The 23,859-nt window shown below is 38.4% G+C and overlaps 2 protein-coding genes across 2 annotated transcripts; one reads left to right on the plus strand and one right to left on the minus strand.

Annotated features, from left to right (window-relative positions):
* The first annotated feature begins 239 nt into the window (after nucleotides 1-239).
* Nucleotides 240-13,506, plus strand: atrip (ATR interacting protein). The gene is made up of 18 exons (XM_074671822.1): nucleotides 240-504; nucleotides 2,187-2,524; nucleotides 4,278-4,360; nucleotides 4,521-4,691; nucleotides 4,776-4,885; nucleotides 5,048-5,193; nucleotides 5,271-5,363; nucleotides 6,607-6,715; nucleotides 7,227-7,382; nucleotides 7,727-7,982; nucleotides 8,955-9,008; nucleotides 9,138-9,310; nucleotides 10,641-10,777; nucleotides 10,890-10,981; nucleotides 12,627-12,713; nucleotides 12,794-12,872; nucleotides 12,956-13,177; nucleotides 13,262-13,506. The coding sequence occupies exons 2-18, from the start codon at nucleotides 2,191-2,193 to the stop codon at nucleotides 13,333-13,335; spliced, it is 2,376 nt and encodes a 791-aa protein (XP_074527923.1). The 5' UTR covers nucleotides 240-504; nucleotides 2,187-2,190; the 3' UTR covers nucleotides 13,336-13,506.
* Nucleotides 13,507-13,600: 94 nt separating this feature from the next.
* Nucleotides 13,601-22,941, minus strand: trib3 (tribbles pseudokinase 3). Its single transcript, XM_074671835.1, has 4 exons — nucleotides 22,326-22,941; nucleotides 17,928-18,206; nucleotides 16,017-16,309; nucleotides 13,601-15,928 (listed from the first exon to the last, which is right to left on the minus strand). The coding sequence occupies exons 2-4, from the start codon at nucleotides 18,204-18,206 to the stop codon at nucleotides 15,439-15,441; spliced, it is 1,062 nt and encodes a 353-aa protein (XP_074527936.1). The 5' UTR covers nucleotides 22,326-22,941; the 3' UTR covers nucleotides 13,601-15,438.
* Between the last annotated feature and the right edge of the window lie 918 nt (nucleotides 22,942-23,859).

A 23,859-nucleotide genomic window follows, 5' to 3' on the forward strand; every position in this document is an offset into this window, starting at 1 on the left:
CAGTGAAAGCTGATGGACCCTGATCATTTTTACAAAATAAAATGTGGCCCTCGTACAAAAAAGCACCCTTTGTGCCTTCACCAATTGTTTTCTTTTTCTCCACTCTCGCGTTTGGTACAGTCTGTCTTGTATGGGCATTTGTACATACGCTTGCCCTACGCTTCAGCGTATGTGATTGGTCAGGCTGTCAAAGCCCGAGCTGTGATTGGTCACGTTCTCAGAGCCTGCGCTATGATTGGTCAGATCATCAGGGATACCTTAGCGGGCTGAGTAACACACTTTACACTGACATGTACAACTTCTCCGATACGTTTAATTTAACCTCCGTTGATGTAGAGGTTTAACCATTCCTACAGTTTTAGTTCTTACAAAGATATAATCCAAAAAGAGACGATTTAATGTTGTCATAATGAAGCGTTAACGGGCATTTGATACGCTCGTGACGGAGTTAGCTCTGTTAGCTTAGCAGCTTCAGGAGCTACAGCAGCATCAGGGACCGACAAGGTAACAGCAAAATATGACTAACTGTGAGAAATTTAATGTTTAACAAGTTCAAACACGAAGCTAATTGTGTGCAGTTATCTAAACATTTACAAAGTAGAATTCAAAACTCGGTTATAGTCTCTCTATTACCCGTAGAAGCGTAAATATCCCGTGTTTTCTCTTTTATTAGTGCTAATTGAACTGTTTACAAGCATTAAGATAGTGTTCACAGGTTTCTGAAGCCTAAAACCTCCTGCTATGTTAGTATGATCAGTTCTAACAATCGAGTAATACATCAGCCTTTACCTCCAGCTTATCCAAGACCTCCATGGCTCTTAAAAATATAATTCATTCAAACATAAAGGGCAGAATAAGAGAATGGTTATGATGTTTTTACATTTAAGACGCATTGCAGACCATTTTTTTTTACCAAGGTATGACTCAATTGAACCTTTACTGAAACTTCTGACGTGCATCTGAGCAGGAAGCTAAACAGACTTAATCTGCAGTTCTGATAAATGACCTGATACTACTAGGCCATCAAGTTTTGTCAATATTATTTTGATTTTTTGTTTTTCCATTTTTTCGTTGATGTAATTATGATAAATGGGATAACAAAGTGAGTACACCATATCAAAAGCAAGAAACTTTAATTTCTTAAGAGTATTTAACTGTAATTAAAAGGTCAGGATCTTTTAAATGAAATAAATTAAACAAAAAATATAATAAATTTAACAAACAAGAAAGAGAAAAAAAATACAATGAAAATGAAATGGATGCTGTTTTAGAAAAAAATCATGTCAATGAAAATAATTAATACTAATCAAAAACAATAAAACAAAGACCCTGTCTCTAAAGAAAAAACAAAAAACAAAAAAAAACAACAATAAAAACTATAGCCTAAACAAAAGGGAGTTTGTAAAGTTCCTGAAATGTTTGTAACATGTACTTTTTCCCAGTCAATCCGTACTGTCTGTCAAACATTTTTAACATTTCTGGCTTTCAATCATATTGAAGGGCTGCATTTCGTTGACAATGTAGCTGTCTTTGAGCGCCACCATTTGGCGCTTTTATTTCTATTTACTTTGCAGACCAAAAGCCTCAGTAAGAGCGGATTGTCAAAGAACAAGGCTCTGCTGCACCTCCCCTTCTTCTTCGTCGCCACTTTTTTCAGACAAATGTGACATATCAGCTCGTTGGTGTTCATGAGCTCACACTTTGTTCATTCTGATAAAAAACAAAATATTCCCACACTGGGACTGTGGCAGGCGGCTTAAGAACCGTATCTTTGGTGCCATCACTCATATTAGCGTGTGTTTCATCCTTACCCCTCAGGACGCTCGCTTCAGCTCTCTCCGTGTGAACGCGCGAGCAGCCCTGTCTTCACCCCAAAGATTGCATTTTTGACAGATGCTCACTCCGCTTTAAATCCGCTATAGAACCTATGCACCCCGATGTTAGGAAAGATAGACGTCGTGAGCCATCTTCTCATTCAGCCTCTTTGGTGGAAAGAGAGGAGGAAAACAAACATGCAGGCACGTGTCAGTTTATCGAGGCTGGCAAACTTACCAAGGACGTTTTTATTTATCGTTTGGTTAATTCATTTATTTATTATCGTGACAGGCCTAGATACTACCTTGCAACATAAACCAGTAGTTATTTGTCATTTAATAATCATCACACCTTCCCTCTCTCCTCTCCAGCAACATGAACTGCCCCCCCACCAAGCGCCTTCGAGGCCTGAACCAGAACGTAGTGACAGCCGTGCCTTTTGACGACCCCTTTGACGATGATGACGGTTTCACCCAGGATGACTTGGATGAGATTGACATCATCGCCTCACAGGCCATCACCTCAACTGCCTTACCGGGACATGAGTCTAAACCATCAACCAAACCACAGGTTTCTGGCCTCGGGTCTACGTGGCCCACATCAGCGGGCATCTCAAACAACCAGAGCAGAGAGAACAGGTTTGGATTCAGCGGCAGCAACAACAGAGGGAAGTCTGGGAATCAAGGAGTACCAAGCAGAGAGCCTCTTGGTGAGTAGAGCTGAAATATGGTCATTCTTTAAAGTAGCTGATCTTTTTTTTGAGTTTCTGCCCCGCCACATCTGGCAGATACTTGTCATTTCAAACCATCTCAGACAGTTTTCAGAAAGCTAGAGATTTTTTTTGTGGATAAAAAGTTATTTCGGAATCATGTTGTTTTGTAATGATGTAACAAAAAAAGAAATGTGTTCACTTTCACTGGAATTAAAAACAAAAAAGTTTTGTCAGTTAGGGCTAAAATAACTGGTCTGATTAAACATTTATCTATTAATATACTCACAATTTTGTTAAGCATTTTACTTTTAAGGCTATCTCTGAGCTTAAAGGTCCATCATGTTATGATTTGGACTTTTTAAGGAATTAAAAAAAATCTTTTTGTCTCATTGAATTAAATTAGGTTTTGGGCTATGATCTGTTTTTTTTTGGAGATTTTGGGCCCCAGGGAATTGTGATATTGTTTTAAAATTTTGTTTGCCAACAAAAAACTACTGCAAGGTAATTAATTGATGACGAACTAGAGGAAGAATGAACACACACATGAATGAAGTTCACAATCGCACCAAATTGAACAAAACATTTTTGTACCATTACACCCCTAGAGTGTAGAGATAAAGCAGGGTGTCCGCGGGGTCTTAAAAAGTATTAAAAAGTATTAAAAAGTATTAAAAAGTCTTGATCCTAATGTTGTGAGGTATTACATTTTGTTGGTATTTAAGCTTTTCCTCCTTGGGACAGTTACAAACTAACCTGACACGCCAGACAGACAGTTCAATATAACCGCCACGGAAATAGTCCATATGGTTGGAAAATGTTTTCAGGGTCTGAACCTTCAAAAATAACCACACCTGGTGATTGGACGATCATTCTGCTCGTCACACTCATCACAGACCAGCATGAGGATCTTGAAAAAACTTCAGCATCTCAAAATATTTCACTCTAGATCATAAGAGTTTCTCAAGCCTCCTGAGAAAATGTCTCAGACTTTTGACGACCTGGGATCTTGGATTCTTACGATTTAGAGAAAGCTTCCCCTGATCTCTGTTGTTTTGGAACAAATTTTCTTTGATCAAATCACATTTTACTGAATACAGCATGATGAGATAAGGTGTTTACCAATACAGATATGTAGCGATGTTGTTTGAGACGTGACAACAAGCAAAGTTGTAATTTTGTAAGGCGCAGGCTGTACGTAGCGCTAGCAGCCCAACATATCCGTAGGCTAATGTGACAACAAACTCAGTTCGTACAGTAGTTTAGTAGCCGTCTGTATGTAGCGCTGATAGAAAGCAAATAACACAATCTCAAGCACATGTCCTAAATTTTGACAATGATGAAATAAAATTCTTGTTTTTTCTTCTTCAAGTTGGCCTCGAATAACTGCTGTTACTTAATGTGGTACTGGGAATGTCAATTAACCTGCCTTAAGTTTCATTTATTCTTTCCAGCTTTATTCCTTCTCAGTTTACCTAATTTATGTTAAAATGAAAACTACAACTGTCAAAGATTGGTTGCTAACAGCAGCTTAAAGTCGCAATAAGGTCTTAAGACTTTTTGAAAGGTTTTTAAAAAAGTCTTACAAAGGTATTGAATCTAACCTCAGGATTTCAGCATATACCCTGTAGAGGAACAAGAAATTAAGTTTAGTTAAACCTCTTCCCTTTCAGTGTATAAATCTGGGAAACTCTGTAATCTGTGCTCTATACGTTTAACAAGCAAAGTAAATGTAAATGTTTTGCATGTTCAGGCAACAGGCAGCAGCAGTTTGGGTCGGACCGAGAGGACTCCTACAGGCAGCTGGAGGCTCAGCACGCAGAGCTGAAGAGGAAGGTGAGTTTCACTGGTTTGTCAGAGTAAAATCTTCAGAAATATACATTAAAACGTTTTTGAATGTCTTGAAATTCAATCAATCAATCAATTTATTGCCACAAAGATGAGAGAGATGGGAGCAGTGTCGAGTTTCTGATAAGAGATCTGTGTGTGTCACTAGCTGAAGGAGGTGGAGGACGAGATCCTGCTGAAGAACGGGGAGATCCGGGTCCTCAGAGACTCCCTGAAAGGAGTCCATCAGGAGAAGGAGGCCCAGAGGCAGAACCAGTGTCTTTTGGAGACCCAGAGACAGAAAGAGCACAGCGAGAGGGAGAAGGAGCTGAACAGGAAGGTGAGGATCTGGAAACAGTCAGACATGAACTTACAGCACGTGTGACCCACGGAGTGACCTGATGAAGACTTGTTTCATGATCAGGTCCAGTCTCTGCAGACCGAGCTGCAGTTTAAAGAAGCAGAGATCAATGAGATGAAGACCAAACTCACTTCAGATAAGAACAAGATCGCCTCTCCTCTGCCCAGAAACAGGTGAGTCTTCATCAACATGAGTTAAAATGTTTCAGCAGGTGTTGATTCTGTGTTTTTTCCTGTTCTAGTCAATTTTAAACAAGCGAGAAGTCCCTGAAGAGCAGCTTTTGTAGTGCCAGGATTAACGTTTATAACAACTGATCTGATATTCTCTCCTCTCAGTCCTAAAGTGCTGAGTAGCCTTGTCCAGGTGCATCATGGGAGTGGCAGCAGCTCTTCTTCTCCAATAGGAAACGGTTTCATCACCAAGGAGATGTTTGGAGCTACCATTACCTCCAGAACGACGCCAGTGAAGACACGGAGGGAAGGTGGGTCACGTGATAAAAAGGATGTCGTGCATGAACAAAACAGGACTTTAATGACATGCGTGTGTGTTTTTGTGCAGACAGAGCGTCAGGGAGCAGATCTGGAGACAGACACGAAACAACTCGTCCAGATCCTTTCCTCTCTGTCAGACCTGCTCACCTGCAGCACAGAGGTCAGTCAGCCTGCAGAGCTGCTTCAAGCAAACTTAATAGAATAGAAAATACTTTATTTATCCCTGAGGGGAAAATTCAGGAGGAGTCACAGCAGCAATCAAGAAAACAAAGTAAGAAAGTGTATAGAAAGTGCAAAAAGCTCCATAAGAAAATAGATGCTGACAGCTTGTCCATCATTGTCCAGTCAGCCAGCCTCCACCTCCACAGGGTCCAGGACTGAGCTTCTTCAGCAGTCTGTTCAGTCTCTGTCTCCTGGATCCTGTCTGCTCACAGCAGGTGAAGCTCTTCCAATGTGGTGTTGGTGTCTGCTGTTAGCTCTGTTAGCCATGTCTGTGAATAGCATGATGCTACTCTGCCCTCTGGTATTCCCTCTGTTGCTGGGTTAGCACAGCTAGCTCGTCCATCTTATTGGAGATAGATCTTACGTTCCCAGTAATGATGGATGGAAGGACAGGTCCATGTCATCACTTCTTAGCTCTCACCTGAGAACCAGCACGTCGTCCTCACCTCCTTCTCCTCACCTTGTGGGAAACATCAGGCCTTGCACCACTTAGCATTGACATGCTACAGGCTGCTAACAGCTGATTTTACTTGTAAACTACGCAGCCATGGTTACATGTAGGATCTCCAGACAAACACAGGAGAAAAAAATAGTAAAAATATCACTGAAGACAAAACCAGTTTGGTGTCCATGACCAACTAATGAGCCACACAAAGTAATGACCAGCTAAAAATGCAAAGATGAAAAAGAGATGGAAAAATACCAAGAAACAGACAAGGAAAGGAGAGCTACTGCAACAAGCAGCCACAACCAACAGGGCGGCGCCTAGCTAAAAGAAATATGATTACACCCTCATATTATATTTTTAAATCACTCTACAATTATACACTTTTAAACGCTGCCGTCAGAGTATGAAAGGAGCTTCCGTCTCCTCAATAGCAGAAGAAATTTCAGTTATATCATCTAAAAAATGAGATCACCTGATTCTCAGGAACTTTCAGAGGAAGTGAAGAGGAAGAAAGTGTTGCAGGTCAATGAAGCGTTAAAACCGAGAAGTGAGATGTTATTTTGTCCGCTCAGGGCGGTTTTGCTCTGATTAACTAATAATAAACCAACAACTCTGTGCAGAGCTGCTGAAAGGAGAAAATGTTTCATGATCCTTTCTGTGAATCTTTCAGTTACAGATTCTGAAAACACGGTTAACTGTTACTAAAACTTGTGCTATCGATTTTGTCCACCAGGTGGCGTCCTGCTTGGGTTGCTCCTGCAGCAGCCTTTGTCTCCCAGCAGCCTCGGCCTTTCTCACCTGCTGTCCATGAATCTGAGCGACATCCAGTTGATGGGGTCCAGGTAAAAGAACTTTAACCGTGACGATTTGTTGATGGATGAACTCGCCAGCAAAATGTGAAATAAGCCAAAGTAGTCCTTTGTAAATGTCTGACAAAAGGATCTGTTCGAGGCAAAGCAAGTTTATTTATACAGCACATTTCAGCAAGACAACTAAAAGTGCTTTACAGAGATAAAAATCAGCAAAACATGTTTAAAGAAAACAATTTAAAAGCAGATAAGAACAACAAAATACAAAAGAACAAAATGAAGTTGCGAAAAAATAACTTTTTCAGAATGAGCTCACTTTGTGATGTCACAAATTGAGTAATTATAATCATTTCGGCCCCCTCACCTGGTGTCTCCACCCTCACCTCCAGAGATTCTCTTTATAAAACTCTGTCATGGATTTACACTAATGAGGAAAAATCTCCTAGACTAAAAGCCATTTATACGAAGTTGGAGTTTATTTATTTATTTATTTATTTATTGGTAAAAAGATGTTTTTGTGTTCCCTTTGTTTGTATCCCAACAGTCCGTCCAGACTTTTCCTGCTCCACTCTGAAGCTGCAGCCTCCACCAGCAGCGCTGCAACTGGAGCTCTGAGTCCAGTCCAGAGTCTTGCGGTCACTGGACTCAACATGCTGAGTCAGAGTCGACCGGAAACTTCCGCCAGCAGCAGAAACAAAAGGTACAGTGAGTGAACGAGTGAATGAGTGAGACACCACAGCTCCTCCGTTCAGTCTTCAGCACCTTTGATTTCTGCTGCTCTCTGAAGAAACCTGAGCGGAGCGTGAGACAGTTTGTGGACAGCAGAGACATCTAGTGGCAGAAAGATGCAACAGCAGCACATTCCTTATTTTGTTTTGAAAGACTGTTCATTAATAAACAGACACCTTAAAAAAAATCAGCTTATTATCTCCAGAAAAACATTAACACATTGATATTTTGGCTGTGAGTGTATAAACTATCTATAAATGAATTTATTTTAGTCTAATTTATAAAATAACCTCCTGTCTTGTTTCTGATTTGAAGACCGTGTCCCGGAGCCGACCTCCTCCTCCCTCTGCTGGACCTCCACCTGTCTCGGCTCTGTCAGGCTCTGGACTCGCTCCGCTCCTCGTCCTCTAGAAGCAGCAGTTCAAACTCAGCTGCTGCTGTGAGTTCGCTCCCTTCAGGCCGGGCTGGAGAAGGGAGGCTGGAGGAGACTGGTTCTACTGGTTTCAGCGTGGAGGACACTGGTTTGGCGGCTCTGAGGCTTCTGTACCTGCTGCTGGCTCACAGTGACGAGGTACGAAAAACTGCTGCAGGATTCCTGCTTTTTTCACCCGGGACAGTCGATTTCATTGGCTATAAATCCAAACAGCTTTGATGTATAATCATGTTTTAACCTCCCTTTGAGTAAACTTTAAAAGCTTCGTTAAAAACTGAGTTACAAGTTCAGTTTCCTCTGCTGAGAGAAAGCAGAGAGTGAGTCGTTAAAGGAATATTACACAAAAATAAAAGGTGAAAACTTGTGATAGGAAAGGACAACTCTTCCCCAAAACTCACTTTTCTCTGGAGACACACCTACGGTGGCCCTAAGGTGCAAAACAATTCAAGTTTCTTATTTTTGTTTTCCCGTTTATGTTGTGTTTTCCCTCTTGTTTTCTTTATTTTTTTTTTCTTATTGTTGTGATCTGTTGTGTAATTTTTTTTTTTTTCTTCATTATCTTTTCGTGGGTTGTTTTCTTGTTGTTGCTTCGTTTTATTTTTTATTTTTTGTGGTCTCTTTTTTCCTTGCATGTTATTTTTGAGTTCTTATTTTTGTTTGATTTTGCTTTTTTTTTTCCTTTAATTTTTTTTATTGTGATTTTGTTTTTTCCTTGCCTTATATGTTGTTGCATTTTTTTCCCCAATTCCCCCTTTTGTGTTTATTTCTTTTTCTTTTTTCCGGTTTTTTTTTTATTTATTTATTTATTTATTTATTTATTTATATTTTTTTCTTGTCATGTTTTGCACTTTAGGGCCACTGCAAAAATTTCTCAAATTTACCTTCAAATGTTTTCTTCAAAATATTAAAGCACAAAATGCCTAAATACAAAAATCTTATTAACTGATAGATTTCCAAAGATCTTTTTTTATTGATCCCACAATAAAAAAAGACAGAAAATACAGCTCTGTTTATGGGAAAAATACGTTTAAAAAATGTTGCTACATCTGATCCACACACTGTCAGTGATTGAGTCTGTAGTGGTGACCTTTGACCTCTAAACTTTTTCAGGTGGTGGAGGCTGTGTTGTCAAAGGAGAGTCAGAGCAGGGAGACAAGCAAAAAGGTAAAACCTGTTTTTCTCTTTCGTAGCTTCTTTGCAACAAAAAAAGTTTAAAAAGAAAAAAGAATTAAAAACATAAATCTCAAACCTTCATTTGTCATCTCTTGATTTTTTCCTCCTCTCTGGTTTCAGGCTAAGCGCTCCGATGCAGATGTGGGCCTGTGCTCCCAGAATGCCTTGCTGCAGTCAGTGCTGCGGCTCTGTGAAGCCGGCTCAGGTTGTTCACAGAGAGAGCTGCTGGTCCTCAGTGCCATGAAGACTCTGTGTGTCCTCATAGAGAGGGCGAAGGACGCACACACACACAGGTAAACACACACACAGGTAAACACACAGACTCCAGATTTATTTACAGAAAGATCTTCAAAGTCAATGCGAGGAGTCACCTCACTGCTGAGAAGATTTTAGTTTGAGTTTTTAATTTGTGAGAGTTGCATAAGGCCGCGAGGATGTCATTAAACTCAGCTCATATCCTCACACTCCTTTGACTCCTTAAATCACACATCAAACACACACACACACACACACACACAGAGATGATGCAACACTCACCTGGGATGAACAGTGCTGGAGGAAGAGGAGTGGCTGCACAGGGAGTGAGTGTGTTCATGAGTTTTCCCCTGGCTCTCAGAGGTTACGTAACGTCTTACTGTAAACTACCTGCAGGTTTTACAGTCAGCGCTTACATAAGAGACAGAGAGACACAGAGACAGAGAGAGGTGTTACAGTAACTGGAGGAGCTGAACTTTGAAAATCATGAAGAGCGTTTTGAGAAAATGTTTGAGGGAATAAGCGACTAAAACCCATCAGGAAAAGAGAAAAACCAAAGTCTGTCCTAACAAAGCAAAAAAGAAGCGCTACAAGCTAAATTCTTGCAAACGTCCCTTACCTTTTCACAGACCTGGGTGACTTTTTGCAGGCTCATGTGACCTTTATACGTTGTAACCAAGCACATGTTGTGTTTCAGAGACTCGAGTCAATTTTTGACAAGTTTCTTTTGTAAACTTTGGTGTCTCTTTGCAGACTTAATGACATAAAGAACTTCTGTTTTGCAGACTTATGTTGTGTGTTGAAAACTTGCATCACTTTTTTTGCAGACTAGTGAACATATTAGTTTTTACAAACTTGCACAAAGCATTGCAGACTTTTGGGACCTTTGACTTGCTAAACTTTTTGCACCACTTTCTGCAAAGCTATGCTGCAGACTTGTTCCTTTTTAAAATCTTTTTGCACACTTGCATGCCTCTTTACTGTCTTTCATAATTTGCATCAATAACTTTTTGCAGAATTGCATTAATTATTTAAAAGTTTTGTAAAACTGAAAGATTTTTTTACAGACTTGTGTGACTGTTTTGCAGACAAGCAGGAGTGTTTTTTTTTTTTTGCAGACAAATGTGACTTTTGATTCTCCCGCCCCCTTTTTTAAACCAAGCTTTCTTTTTTCAGACAACCAGAATGACTTTTGCAACCCATGATACTTTTTCAGACTCACTTGACTTTTTGAAGACTTGGATGAGTTTTGCAGATGCATACATCAGTTTTTGCAGACTTAAAAATGCCTAAAAATCCAGAAATCAAGCACAACCTCTCAACACTGTTTTAGAAACGCTAACGTCTGTCTTTTTGTGTCTCCCTCAGGTTGCAGTGTGTGTTGCCGGTCATGAGTGTGTGTTTGTCAGCAGACAGCAGGCTGCAGACCGTCTCAGAGTGTGTGTCTGTCCTCACGTCCATGTCCGAGCACCAGAGTTTGTCTCAGCAGCTCTGCTCGCAGCACGGTGAGGCTGGACGTGAAGTCACTTTGAGTTTATCTGTGAACATTTTATCTTTTAACATCTTTAAATTTTTATTTTTTCAGCTCATCAAAGTTAATTTTGTTTTTTCCCTCAGACCCATGTGTGTTTCTGAAGTTGTTCCAGTACCTCAGGAACAGACCAGACAACCAGGCTGCACACACTGACTGGATTCTTCTAGACCTGCAGGTAGGATACACAAAAACATTTGCACCATACGGAGAAAGGTTACGGAAAATGTGAGTGGAGATATTTGAAGTCTTTCACTCCTCCAGCTACAGCTCCAGCTGGCGTCTGACGCCGTCCTGGACATCAGATGATCTTTTTTATGGAGATCTTTGACGCTCACACTCACCCTGGTTTTTATTTTTAACGTGGTGACACGATGCGGTCCTGAGCTGACCTTGTCACATAATCGGTTTGACGGATGAGGGTCATGATGTGGTTTACTTTGCTGTGGGCTGAACAGCTGGACCCTCTGCTGAGTCTGTCTGCATACTGCAAACAACCAAAAATGATGAGTTTAGCAATTAAATTAAATGTTACCAAAGTCATGTTTAATTTTTAATTATATATAATTTTTAAATTTATATCTTTTTTTTTAATTTTGGAATGTCTACATTGATTTAATTTTCTGCACAACTTTTCCATTGCATTTTTTTAATTTTTGCAAATTTTTGAAGTTTCAAAAAATTAACATTTTTGCAAATTTATTGAAATTTAATTCTTTGAAATTTAAAAAATCTCTTTTAAATTTCAAATCTTATGAAATGTTTGCAAATTTATGTGATTCAATTTTTTTGCATTTTTCTTCATACTCAATTTGTTCTTAATTCTTGCAAATTTTCTAAATTTATACATTTCTTGGAATATTTGACAATTTATTAAAAATTATTTAAAAAAAACTAATACAGCACATGTAAGATTGAATAAATTAAAAAAACATTCCTGATTCAATAATTATTAACTAGATTTTTTAAAATTTTATACACTGGGTTGTCTTAATTGGAAATGTGGATTTTGCTGAGTCTATCTGCATACTGCAAACAACTAAAAATGATTAATAAGCAAATAAATCAAAACATATTACCAAAGACAAGTGTTTGTTTTTATATATTTATTTTGATTTATACAGTTTCTTTTTTTATTTTTGTATGTTTTTTTTTTATTTAAACATCAATTTAATTTGTTGTTTAATTTTGACATTTGAATTTTTTTATTTTGCAAATTTAAGGATTAAAAAAATGACATTTTTGCAGATTTATTTAATTTTAATTTTCATTCCTTAAAATTTAAAAATTTATTTTTTAAGATTTCAAATCTTTTGAAATGTTTACAAATTATTACGATTCAATTTTTTTTTTTGCAATTTTCTTCAAAGTTCATTTGTTTTTAATTTTTGCAAATTTTTTTCAACTTCAAAATTTTCAAATATTTGAAAATTTATTACAAATAAAAAACTAATATAGCACATGTACAATTTAATAGATTAAAAATTAATCTTGATTAGATAATTATCCACTAGACTTTATACAATTATATACACTGTATTGTCTTAATTGGTAACTGTGGACTCTGCTAAGTCCGGCTGCATGCTCGAATCAGCATGTGTGTCACATGCATGCTCTGCTCCCTCTGCAGCTTTACACATTTCAAAGTTTGGTTTAAATAAGACATTTTGCAGGGAGCGTTTATTGCTTGAGCCCTGATGGTGTTTTTCTTACTTTTTTTGGGCTGAAGTTTTTACTTTTTATCAGTGAAAATATAAAAACCAGTTTGATCAGTGACAGAACGGCTTTAATATTCATGATTGTCGTTATTGTTTTGGTCTCAGGTGGTTCGTTTGTTGAGCAGACTGACGACTCAGAGAGGACAGAGCTGGACGAGCAGCCAGCGCAGCACCTGTCCGTGTTCCTCTGAGGTAAAAGTCTGATTCTGCTTCGTCTCTCTTTGGAAGGTGAAGTTTGTCTTTGAACAGAAATGTCTTTGTCTCTGTGTCAGCTGGTTCAGACGGTGGTGATCGTTTTCCACCGTCAGTGGTTGGATCTTCGAGGGGCTCTGGAGCTGACGGACTCAACAGGTCAGTCACGTTTCTAATTTGTACTCATGAATGATTGCACTTGACCAAATCTGATCTTTGGGGTGTGTTTTGTTTTCATCCAGGTGTTGCCCCGCCCTCACAGCAAAGCCCCGCCCCCTCATCCCCGTGGTTTCGCAGCCCGGCGGCGTCTCTGCTCAGAGAGTGTCTCCTGCTGCTGCAGTGGCTCCTGCTGCATCACAGCAGCTTCTCTGAGAGCTGCAGGCCGCTGCTGCACATGTACGACCAGGTGATCCCCGCCGTGCGCGACACGCTGAAGAGGATCCCGGATCTGAGCGAGAGCGAGGGTACGAACACGGGCGCACAGAAACGACATATTCACATATTTTTAAAAAGTTTCTCAAGTTAAACTCTTTATTTTTCTTCGTCAGAGCTGGCTCTGGAGGAGATCTGCCGCTCGGAGGGCGACGACACTGACGACATGGACACTGATACTGGCCCCTGATTGGCTGCTGGCCTCCATGTGGGCAGTTATCAGACATGAAGAGACATTTTTCTGACGGTTTATTAAACTTTTCAAACTTAGGAACGACAAGCTGATGAAGAAATGCTGAAGAGAAATTAGGGATTGTAACCAATATAACAATAAAACCCAAAAAAAGTTTCTTTCTTTCCTTTTTTTTTGCTCATCTTTGCTTCAAACTCTAAAAGAAAGACGACAAACAGGAGACAGAAAAATGAGCTGAGGAGCAGGAAATTCTGTAAAACCACTTTTTATTGTTTCTCTGTTGAACATGAGGTCTGAATGAAACGTTTAGAAGAAGGCATCCTGTTCGCTGGCTGTCTGCGATCAGTCAAATGAAAGGAAAAGGAATCATTTTGTTGTCTCAGGAATAAAAATTCAGGATTTAACTGTAGACTTCGTTCTTATAAAACAAAAAAAACAAACTGTTTCAGAATTAAGCAGAAATTTGTCTCGCTGTCACTTTGAGATGAGTGATGAGGCAAAAACCACCGGAACATCGCTGAATCAAACTGTTTCTATCAGAACATTAAAGATGTGACACCTCTGACAGGAAGTGGAGAGGAATCTAGCCGTTAATAAACTGAGATCGTCGTAAAGTCAGGCTGAAGCTAAATTTACGATCGCACATGGAAAGTGATCTATTGACCTTCAAACACTGATTAATCCTTCACTTGTAATTTCTAGAGAGCAACCAGGAAGTGTAAACACTGAGAGGGAGGAACTCCGCCTCAATTTAAGCCCCGCCTCCTCCTTAATTGGCCTGTTAATTAAGACATATACAAATTGAAGGTGGTTGATATGAAACTCCAGGATGAGAATAACAGGTTTGGATTTGTTTGAGAGATTTGGTTAAGACTGATGGTCACACCCTTTGTTAAAGGGGCGGGGCTTAAATTGGGACAAAGTTACAGGAAGGCACCTGAGGCTCGGGTCAAGTAATCCAGGATCAGACTGCTCTGGAGAGTGTGAGTGTGTGTGAGTGTGTGCTTTGCTTCTTTTGTGAGGACCAGTTTTAGTAACATGGCAGTGAGAGGGGTGCTGTCGTTAATTAAAGTGAAGATTTAAGACAAACTTTCAGCACAGCCTGGCTGTTCATAACGTGGGTACAAAGATCCAGACTAGGAAGTCCACTTTTACAACCCAGGATCACAGAATTCAGAGTACTTTTGTACTAGATTCTCAAATTAAAACATGGATTGGATCGGCTTTGGACATGTCTCGTGAAAATTTAAATCTTTAGTCACTTTCTGCCTGTCACTTTCAAAATTTAACTGTTTTCCTTATATCTGCGAAAACACCTGGACGCAAATTGCCAAAATCTAAATTAAAATGCATTTTCTTGATCAAATTAAATTTGTAAAAACACCTTATAACACCTTATAGTCTTTAATTCTTTAATCTTTGGAAGATGAGCCCAAACTACATGAATTTCCCTTCGGGGATGAATTAAGTATTTTATCTATCTATCTTTATCTATCTATCTTATAAAGATAATAAATTTAAAAAATATATCAGATTTTGCTGACAGGTTTTACAGAATGTAATGTGTAATTTGGTATCCTTACCATAGGGGGCGCCAGAATCCACACTGAGTGACAGACTTTTAAGGCTGCCAATAGAAAAATATTAAATAAGTGTCTCTAAAGCGTATTTTGGGGGGGGAAATGCACTGGATAAAAATTCTTTGTATTTTTTTCACGTAATTTTTAACCATTTTAAAGAAGAAAATCAGAAATCTGAGAGCAAATTATTAAAGTAATATAATCGAAAATTTGTGTAGATTCTCAGCGCCGCAGCACAAAAAAAAAAAAAATGCTTTTATGAGGTGAAATAAAAAATGAAATTAAGTCAACGTTGGGTAAAAGTTTTATCCAGATTAACCACATCTAAGACTCGATCCAATCCGTTATGAACAGCCGGGCTTACGTTAAAATGAAATCCACCGTGGTGTTGGAGCGGAGATGTGCAGAGTGAGGTTTGTGGAGAGTTTTGGGATCATCTAGCTGTGAAGGTTTTTGTGTCAGTGAGTTTGTCTAAAGTCCAGGTCCTCACGAGGTTAGACCTCCACACACACACGTGGCGTTAGTGTTTCTCCGTCCACAGCGGCACCACCTGGTCCTCGTCCTCCTCTTTGCTCTGAGGCGTTCTGTGTGAGCTCTGCTGCGTCTTCAGCGTGCTGTGATGTGGCGCGCAGGGATTGGTCAACCACGGGTGCATGAGCAGCTCGGACGCCTCCAGCCTCTCCGCAGGTGACTTCCTCAACATGCAGCCAATCAGACACTTGGCCTGAGGGGAGAGCCAATCAGGCAGGCTGAAGGCGCCACGGCGGATCTTAGCGAACAGCGCGGCGGGCTGCGTGTCCTGGAAAGGGTAACGTCCAATCAGCATGGTGTACAGAGACACGCCCAGGCTCCAGATGTCCGCGGCTCGGCCTGAGTAAGAGCCTTTCCCGTTGGTCAGCAGCTCGGGGCTCACGTAGGCGGGGCAGCCGTGTCTGTCCGTCAGGGAGTCGTCGTTTGGGTTCCCGTGGAGGAGGACGCAGTCGTTGAGGCCGAGCAGAGCGAGACGGGTCCTGCAGAGAGGAAATGACAGATTATTTTTAATCTGCAGCAGTTTTAGCCGTGTCATTGTTCAAAGTATCATCAGAGTGTTTAACTCACCTGTATTTATCAGTGAAGACGAATCTGCGCAGCTTCAGGTCTCTGAGAACGACTCCATGTTGATGACAATGAGTCACGGCGTTCAGCATCTGAGCGAACAGACTCCCCGCCTCCTCCTCAGCCAGACGCTTCCTGCTCCTCACGTACGCGTGCATGTCGCCGTAATGACCCGACAGGAAGACGTAGACTTTGTCCTGACCGACCACCACGTCCTGCAGGCTGCAGATGTTCTCGTGTTGACCGATCCGAGTGTAGGCGGCCAAACGCTCCTGGTAACCACGCAGAGGAATCACCTGAACATGGCGAGACGGAGGAGGGGAGGGTTCATTCAGAGACGGTTACAGCAGTAACGTTTGTTTTTGACAGGTTTGTTTTTGACAGGTTTGTTTTTGACAGGTTTGTTTTGTGTTCTGTGAATTTAGTCTGAGGTAAAGAAGATTTTTTAAGAGTACATGAGACAAAGACCACAAAAAAATTTGTTTGGAGGGAAGGTCAGTAAAAAAGAAAACTACATGTTTTTTTTTACTCTGGCTTTTAGGTAAAATTTTTTGTAAAGAGTGAACATGAGTTAAAGGTCAGTTTTTCAGATAAAAAGTTCAAATTTTCATGAAAAATGAAAATTCTGAAAAAATTAAAATAAAATTGAGACAAAAGTAAATTTTTTTGGAAAGGCTAGAATGAAAAAAAGGAAAACAAATCTGAGAACAGAATTCTGTCAAAATGCAAAAATTCCAGAAAAAAAATCCTCAGAAAAACGTTTTTTCTTTGAAAAAGTCAGGAATTCAGAGAAAAGTTTAAAAAATGGAAGAAGTACAAATTTGACAAAAGTAAAGGTCATGAGAAAAGTTAAGATTTCTGCAAATGATTCAAATATTTTGGGAAACTTACAAATTTAGGTGTTAGGTAAAACTTTCAAAGAAAAAAAAAACAAAAAATTGAAAAATTGAAAAAAGTCAAGAACTCTGGATTTAAATTAAATATTGTTGAAAATAAAATTTCTGAAAAAAAAAATCAGATAAAGCTATAAAATCTGACAAAAGTAAAAATTCTAGTAAGTAAAATTTAAAAGTTATTCTGAGAAATCTCATCTCATGAATTATGGAAAAATTCAAAATCAGAGTTTTAAGAAACCCAGAAATGTAAGTGTTAAGTAACAATTCTAGAAAAAAAATAGAAAATTGGAAACTCAGGTGTTCAATATGAAAATTAAATTTAAGTAAACTCTTAAAAAAACCCAGCAAAATTTTTTAAAAGTCATCAATTTTGACAATAGTAAAATTCTGTAACCAAGTTAATTTTTGGAAATGTCATGAATTCTGAGAATATTTAAAAAACAGAATGTTTAGATAGATGTACGGTAAAAAAATCAAAAAAAGAAAAAAAAAAAAAAAAAAGAAAAATTGCAAAAATTTAGGAACCCAGGTGTTTAATTTAAATTGAAATCTATTAAAAAAATAGCAAAACTTCAGAGAAAGTCACTTATTCAAAAAGAAAAAAAACAATCCAGAGACAAAGTAAATTTTACATATTGAAGTTTCATACATTTCACATTTCTGACATTTAAAGTCAATATTTTGTCAAAGGCATCAAAAATCATGTTATTTATATGTTAATCTACAAGATTCAATCAAAAATTTGAGGTTAAAGTTCTGAAATAAAGTACAATATCTGAGATTTTTTTCAACATTTCAGAATTAAGTAAAATACTTTTAAATACCTTCAAAAAAATTCATTTAGTTTTAAATCCTTCAAAAAAATTAAACTCTGAGATTGAGACTTAAATTTATGAATGAAGTCTGGATACTGGCTTACTTCCCTAAATTTAAACACCAAAGAAAAATCTGTCAGTGCTCTGAAATTTTTTCCCTCATCAGCCCACACAGAGACTGCTGTCAGTGATGAGACCTTTACCTGACAGGTGTACTGCTGCTCCGTTTGGACGTGTGAGGCTCGGTAGGACTCCTCCCCCTCATTGCGTTCAAAAAGGATGTATGATCCAATTCTGGTTGGGTTTTGGCTCGGGTCAGACTTGGGGGCGGGGCTTCTGGATCTGGGGCGAGGTGACTGGTCGGTGGATGGAGGTGGTGGAGCCAAACGGGCGACTTTACATTTGGGTAAATCGTCCCGGGGCGAGTCCAGTAACCTCTTCAGGCACTGCTGAGACCTCGCTGTGGCCACGCCCATGCTCATCTGTGATTGGAGGAGAGAGGGTAGGTTAAAAGCCAGTGAATCAGAAGGAAGTGATCGAAATGTTATAGCTTCATGCAGCTTTTTCTACATCCCATCTTCACCCTTCAGCGCCCTCTACTGGTGACACATCAGCTCAGCCTCTTCCCTGCTTTAAAAAGCCTCCTCAGTGTAATTTTCAGCTACTGTAATAAGAATTGTATTATTATCACATCTGCGCGTGTGGAGCGTCTCTGCTGCTCACATGTTAACGTGTCTATAGGCTCCATGATGAAACTTCCTGTAAGCTGACAGACGCCTCAGCTTTCAGATCGTTGCATCAGAGCACAACAGTTTATACTTTAAACGGGCTTTAAATACAGTCAACACCTACCACACACACACATGCATGCGCACACACACACACTCACACACACACAGGAAGAGCAGAGATGTGAAGTTTTGGCACAAAGCGTCTGAGAGCCTGCGGTCGGTCTGGTGTCACTGTGTGGAAACCTGCTGTTAGCCAACGCTGCTTTCACTCTGGTGAAACACCCTGAGTCAGAGTGTCACCACAGCAACGTCATGCCCTCACACACACACACACACACACACGCAGAGTGAATCAGTGCTGTTTGATGTCTCATCTCGTCAGCTGTTTGCAAAAGATTTCTTCACTTTCTTCACGGTTGCAGTTTCACAACCAGAGATCAGAGTTTCTAGAAATGAACAAAAAGCAAAACGAACTTCTTTCAACTGAGAAACTTTCCTAAAGTCCACACTGATCTCTGATTATTCTTTAAACTAAAACAAAAAAAAGGGAAAAGAAACCTTTCAAGCACTTTCTCTTAAAGTCTGAAATCTTCCAGATTTACCGTGTAAAAGCTGAGTGTTTGACTATAGATTACATTTTCTGATAAATAACAGAAATATAAACAAATGTCCCTTAAAGCAGTCTGTAGTTTGGCTTTATGTCTGAAAATAGCTTTTAGTATCTCAAAACACAAACAAGTTCAGCTTACAGTTGAATAGAGACAAAAAAAACCTGCAAAATAAAACCTTATGAAACTCAAACCACTGGATTTTATCGATTTTTTCTATATAAATTTCGTGCTACAGATCAAAAAAGTATGCTCCAATAAGTTTGAATCTTTGAAAAATGATTTAACCCACAAACAGCTTCCTGTTAGAGTTAACTTTGTTGGTAAACCCCATCGTTAATTTGCTCTTTCAGCACTTTAAGTCACATAACAGAGGAATGTCAAAACGTGGTTTTCCTCTCAGAATTTTGGTTGAATCTCTGTGTATAAACAGAGTTTTTAAGAAGTATCTCCAAAGGTTTAAACTTGTTTCCTTATTCACAAATCAAATATTTGTTTTGTCTGTTGCACGTGCCCCAAGATGACGAGCTGCCACTTTGTTTACGTCTGCAGTTTTGATCCGAGCAGCAAGCCGTGTGGGATATTTTTTTCAGAATGAAGGGTATTAGCTTGAATCTATACAAATAAGATGTATCTTTTTCTGTGTTTTAGTATTTTCTGTTTGTTCCGATCTGTTAGAAATAAGGCAACGTGGAAATGCTGAAAACTGTAGTTCTTTGCGATCCAGCTTGAGGCTGGCTCTAGACCAGAAACCACAAACACACCAAGCAAAAAAAGATGATTTCAGAGCCTGTGAAGAAGAAAACCTCACTCTTCTTCAGCTTTAAACATGAACATTTAAATGTATAATAAGTGCTCTATCAATAAAGTTTGATTTGATGATATGATTTGGTTTATAAGAAACATAATATACTTTTTAACTGGACAGAAAACGTTACTTGAGTTGATAGTTCGTATGAAGTTTGAGTTTGTTATACTAACTGAGTTCTTTGTTCGAGTCTTTCTGTGGTTTGTTCTCAGTTATTGTTAAAGCCATTTGTTGTATTTTGGTTTTTGTTTGTATGAGTCTCCCAAACTGTATCATTTTGTAACTGTCTCCCACGGCAGGTGGCGTGTGTGCTCATGTGTCCTGTCGCTGTTCATAAGGTAGAGGAAGATGCAATTAGGGCAGGTGTGTGGCTGGACAGGCACACAGTTTTTGAATGTTGTTGCTGTTTGATTTAGTATTTTGCTTCATTTCTTAATTTGATATTGTTTTTAGTAAAAGGACAAAATAAACAAGCCATTTTCACTGAAAACTTTTTTTAAATTTACACCAGGGAAAGCAAACACGTCAACTCTATTAGCTACAGGTGACCACAGGAAGATTTTGACAGGCGAGATCAAGTCACCCCAGTTATGCTGGTATGTTCTTACATAGTTTGGTTTGTATCATGATTTTTGCTCTTTTCATTCCTACACAGTTGTTGTTTGTTTTGCTTGTATGATGAAATACTTTATACTCCTTTTTTCTGAATGTAATATATAAAACGTCTCAAGTCCAGCTGTTTAATATCTTACAAAACCGTTTCTAATCACTGGCTATTGTGGAATAATAATATTACAGTAACAGGTCATAGAAAAAAAAAGACAATCTGCAAATGTTTAAATTTAAGAAGCTTCAAGCACTCCATATCAAAAGCATAACTATTTTACATGTTATTCTAAGCATACTTAATTAGGGATCGGTACTGAGCTAGGTACTTTTATAGGCACCAACCGAATTCTGTCAAAAGTATCGGGTACCGATTCACGTAAAATCAAAAGGTGTTTAGGTACCTAAATGCATTCTTGTGACTCCTAGAGAGTAAAAGAGTAGGCGATTTTCCATGCTGGACATGAACACAACATTGCAAGATTACATATTGACAAATAAATATGTTAAGTTGAAAAAAATATATATTTTATAATCAAACAAATTGATATTTTTTTACCTCATTAACACAAAAAGTACCGAAACTTGGTACCGTTGAGTACCTGTACCGATTGCCAGGTACCGGGCATCGGTACTGTATCATTTCAAATGTGAAATGTACCCATCCCTATACTTAATGGATGTTATCTTGTTGATACAGATATTTTTTTATGTTTACACTCTAGAAAAATTTACAAACATAATAAAAATATTGGAAAAATATTCTAATAACTATCTTTATCTGTTTGGAACTTCTCATCTAAAATATCGGCTGCACCAACACAAAATTCAGCTGAGCAGACGAAACACAATCACGTCAGCTTTGAAAACCACTGTTTACATATTGACACTGATTATCTTTGATCCAAATAATGAGTTAAATCTATTATCACCGATAGTTATGATGGTTTGTTGATAGCTAACTTATAATCTTACAACAATAACAGAGCCATAAAGCCTCAGCACTTTACTTTCTGTTTCATTCTGTGTTTTTAAAACCACAGTACATCATAAACTCACTGAGTTTTATGATATGTTTATCGTACTTTTTAGTATCCCGTTGACATAAGAGCCACAGCACTCAGACTCATAATGGATTATTATTTGAATACTTTTATTTATTTATTTTTTTGCTCCTGAAAATTCAAAGTGTTAAACCTTGTCAGTACTTTTCGTAGAGCACTTCTTGGTATTTCTTTATCCTAGTTTGAATCAAGTTACGCCTTGTGCTGCACTTACTGTACTCTTCCTCTTATCTCAAATGTTCTGGGAGTTGCCAGCAACATGAATCTCAACTTTTAAAATTATCTCCTCTATTGTTTTCTTTCCTAGCTGTATCTCACAGAAAGCAAACAAACAGAAAAACCCAATGACTGAGCTCAACTGTCAAACAGAAACCAACAAACACATGAGCTCACTCCATCAGCTGATGCAACATGAAAAATAATTACTGAGGAAGTTATTAAAATGTCATTAACCAGATAAGAAGTGGACTTTGATGTTTGTGGTTGATTTTTTTTCAGTTCTTGGTTAATTTCTTGTTTTCATTTTATTTTCATTAGGCAGTCAGAGCTTGATTAGTCGCTTTAATACGATTATAACTTTACCGTAAAATTACCGTAATGTATGTAATAGAATTAATATCAAACCGTGTCCTCCAGGATTTCATCATGCATGGGACGTGCCCTACATACCGCACACTATCCCGCGAACAGTTGCGTACGTGCATAACGAATTGAGGACTTTAACGTTTAAAATGCAAACGTTAAGTTTTGAATCACACTTTTAAGCATCCGGTCAGTTACTCACTTTAAAAACTGGTCCGGACTGTGGGTCAACAGGAAACCAGTAGATCCAGTAAAGTCAGAGCTGAGCTGGTGGTCTCTCCGGGTCTGTTTTCCTGTCGTCTAGAAGTTTCTGAAGACATAAAATCTTGAATTTGTTGTGTCTTGAAGTCAAACTGGGAGCCACTGGTCTGCTGTTACTGGGAGATGAAGGCGGATGGTGACGTCTTTGTCTTGATATTATTCTCGTGTCGGTTGCGCAACTTTTCGTCAGTCAGCTGTCAGCCGTTGGTCTTCTTCTTCGCTTGGAATGAAATTAAACTTTAACAAAAACCGAGAGAAACAAATAGGAAAAAGCGCTGTGTGGAAAAATAACGGAGATGAAACTTTAAATCCGGAGCTGGAGCAAACAAAGCCGAGTCAGAGCGAGTCCTCTTGTCCTCCTGTCCGGGTTCAAATTAAAGCCATCACCGGTTCACGTCCTGCTTTTAGATCCAGTCCAGACCCCCTGATCCTCGTCCAGTCAGACTCTGGTCAAACCAAAACCCAGCTCGCGTCCAGAACTTTCGAGTGCTCTGTGGACCAGGGACTGACTGACTGGCGGACTCAGGGGTCTGCTGGGTTTCGTTGTTCCCTCTTGTGGTGTCGTCATCCAGAAGGGGGCGGAGCCTTGATGTTGCAATCCTGAGCCGATCATTCGTCAGAAAACAGGCACGAGACCAAACAGGAGCGTCGTTACGTTTCGGTTTGAACTCTTTTAATATTTTTACACAGGTAAAAATACATAAACAGAGCAAAGATGAGCCCTGAGTTCAAGACTAAACTAAAACAAACTATTTCTCAAAATAAAACTCACCCAAAATTTAGAAAATATAATAAAGTAACCCAGAATGTTGGATTAAAAAAAAGATGTCCTTCTGTCTTCAACATGTTTAACACTTGTGTGCTCAGTACTCATACTGAAAGTGAAAACAAGTTTTTAAATTTGTTTATCAAATAACTGGTCGCTTGCAAATTTCTGCCCCACAGACTTTTCTTTAACTCTGAATCGGAATCTTCTAGAAGCCCATTCCCGCCACTAAAACAAAAACAAGTGAAGACTTTGCTTAGATACAACGGGTGTTACGTCAGTATTGGGAAAGATATTGATAAAAATATAAGTTGTTTATATGATAGGTCAGATGTATAACACTTAATAGAAATAATGTGTATAGTAATATTTTTCTATTTTTTTTAAATATTTCTCTAAATTTCATACTTCGTAGTCTTATTATTCTTATTATTATATTTATATATTTTTATAGTTATGATTGCATTTTTTGCACTTTGTCTGTGAGCTGCTAATAAAGAAAATGTCCACTATTGGATCAATAAAGAATATTATATTATATTGAATTATATTGAATTAAATTAAATTGAATGAAATTAGTTATATTATATTATATTATATTATATTATATTATATTATATTATATTATATTGAATGAACTTAAATTAAATTAGTTATATTATATCATATTATAAAATAATATTATATTGAATTAAATTAAATTAAATTA

The sequence above is a fragment of the Halichoeres trimaculatus genome, unplaced genomic scaffold (assembly GCF_033239565.1).
Source record: "Halichoeres trimaculatus isolate MK-OKI-2021-1 unplaced genomic scaffold, fHalTri1.1 fHalTri1_scaffold_1, whole genome shotgun sequence".
Taxonomy (NCBI): domain Eukaryota; kingdom Metazoa; phylum Chordata; class Actinopteri; order Labriformes; family Labridae; genus Halichoeres; species Halichoeres trimaculatus.

Coding starts and splice junctions, on each gene's coding strand:
- atrip (XM_074671822.1), top strand. CDS start 2,191: ATGAACTGCCCCCCCACCAAGCGCCTTCGAGGCCTGAACCAGAACGTA. Junction 2,525..4,277: donor ACCAAGCAGAGAGCCTCTTG/GTGAGTAGAGCT, acceptor TTGCATGTTCAG/GCAACAGGCAGCAGCAGTTT. Junction 5,364..6,606: donor TGCTCACCTGCAGCACAGAG/GTCAGTCAGCCT, acceptor TTTGTCCACCAG/GTGGCGTCCTGCTTGGGTTG.
- trib3 (XM_074671835.1), bottom strand. CDS start 18,206: ATGAGCATGGGCGTGGCCACAGCGAGGTCTCAGCAGTGCCTGAAGAGG. Junction 16,310..17,927: donor AGCAGCAGTACACCTGTCAG/GTAAAGGTCTCA, acceptor CGCCATGTTCAG/GTGATTCCTCTGCGTGGTTA. Junction 15,929..16,016: donor GTCTTCACTGATAAATACAG/GTGAGTTAAACA, acceptor TCCTCTCTGCAG/GACCCGTCTCGCTCTGCTCG.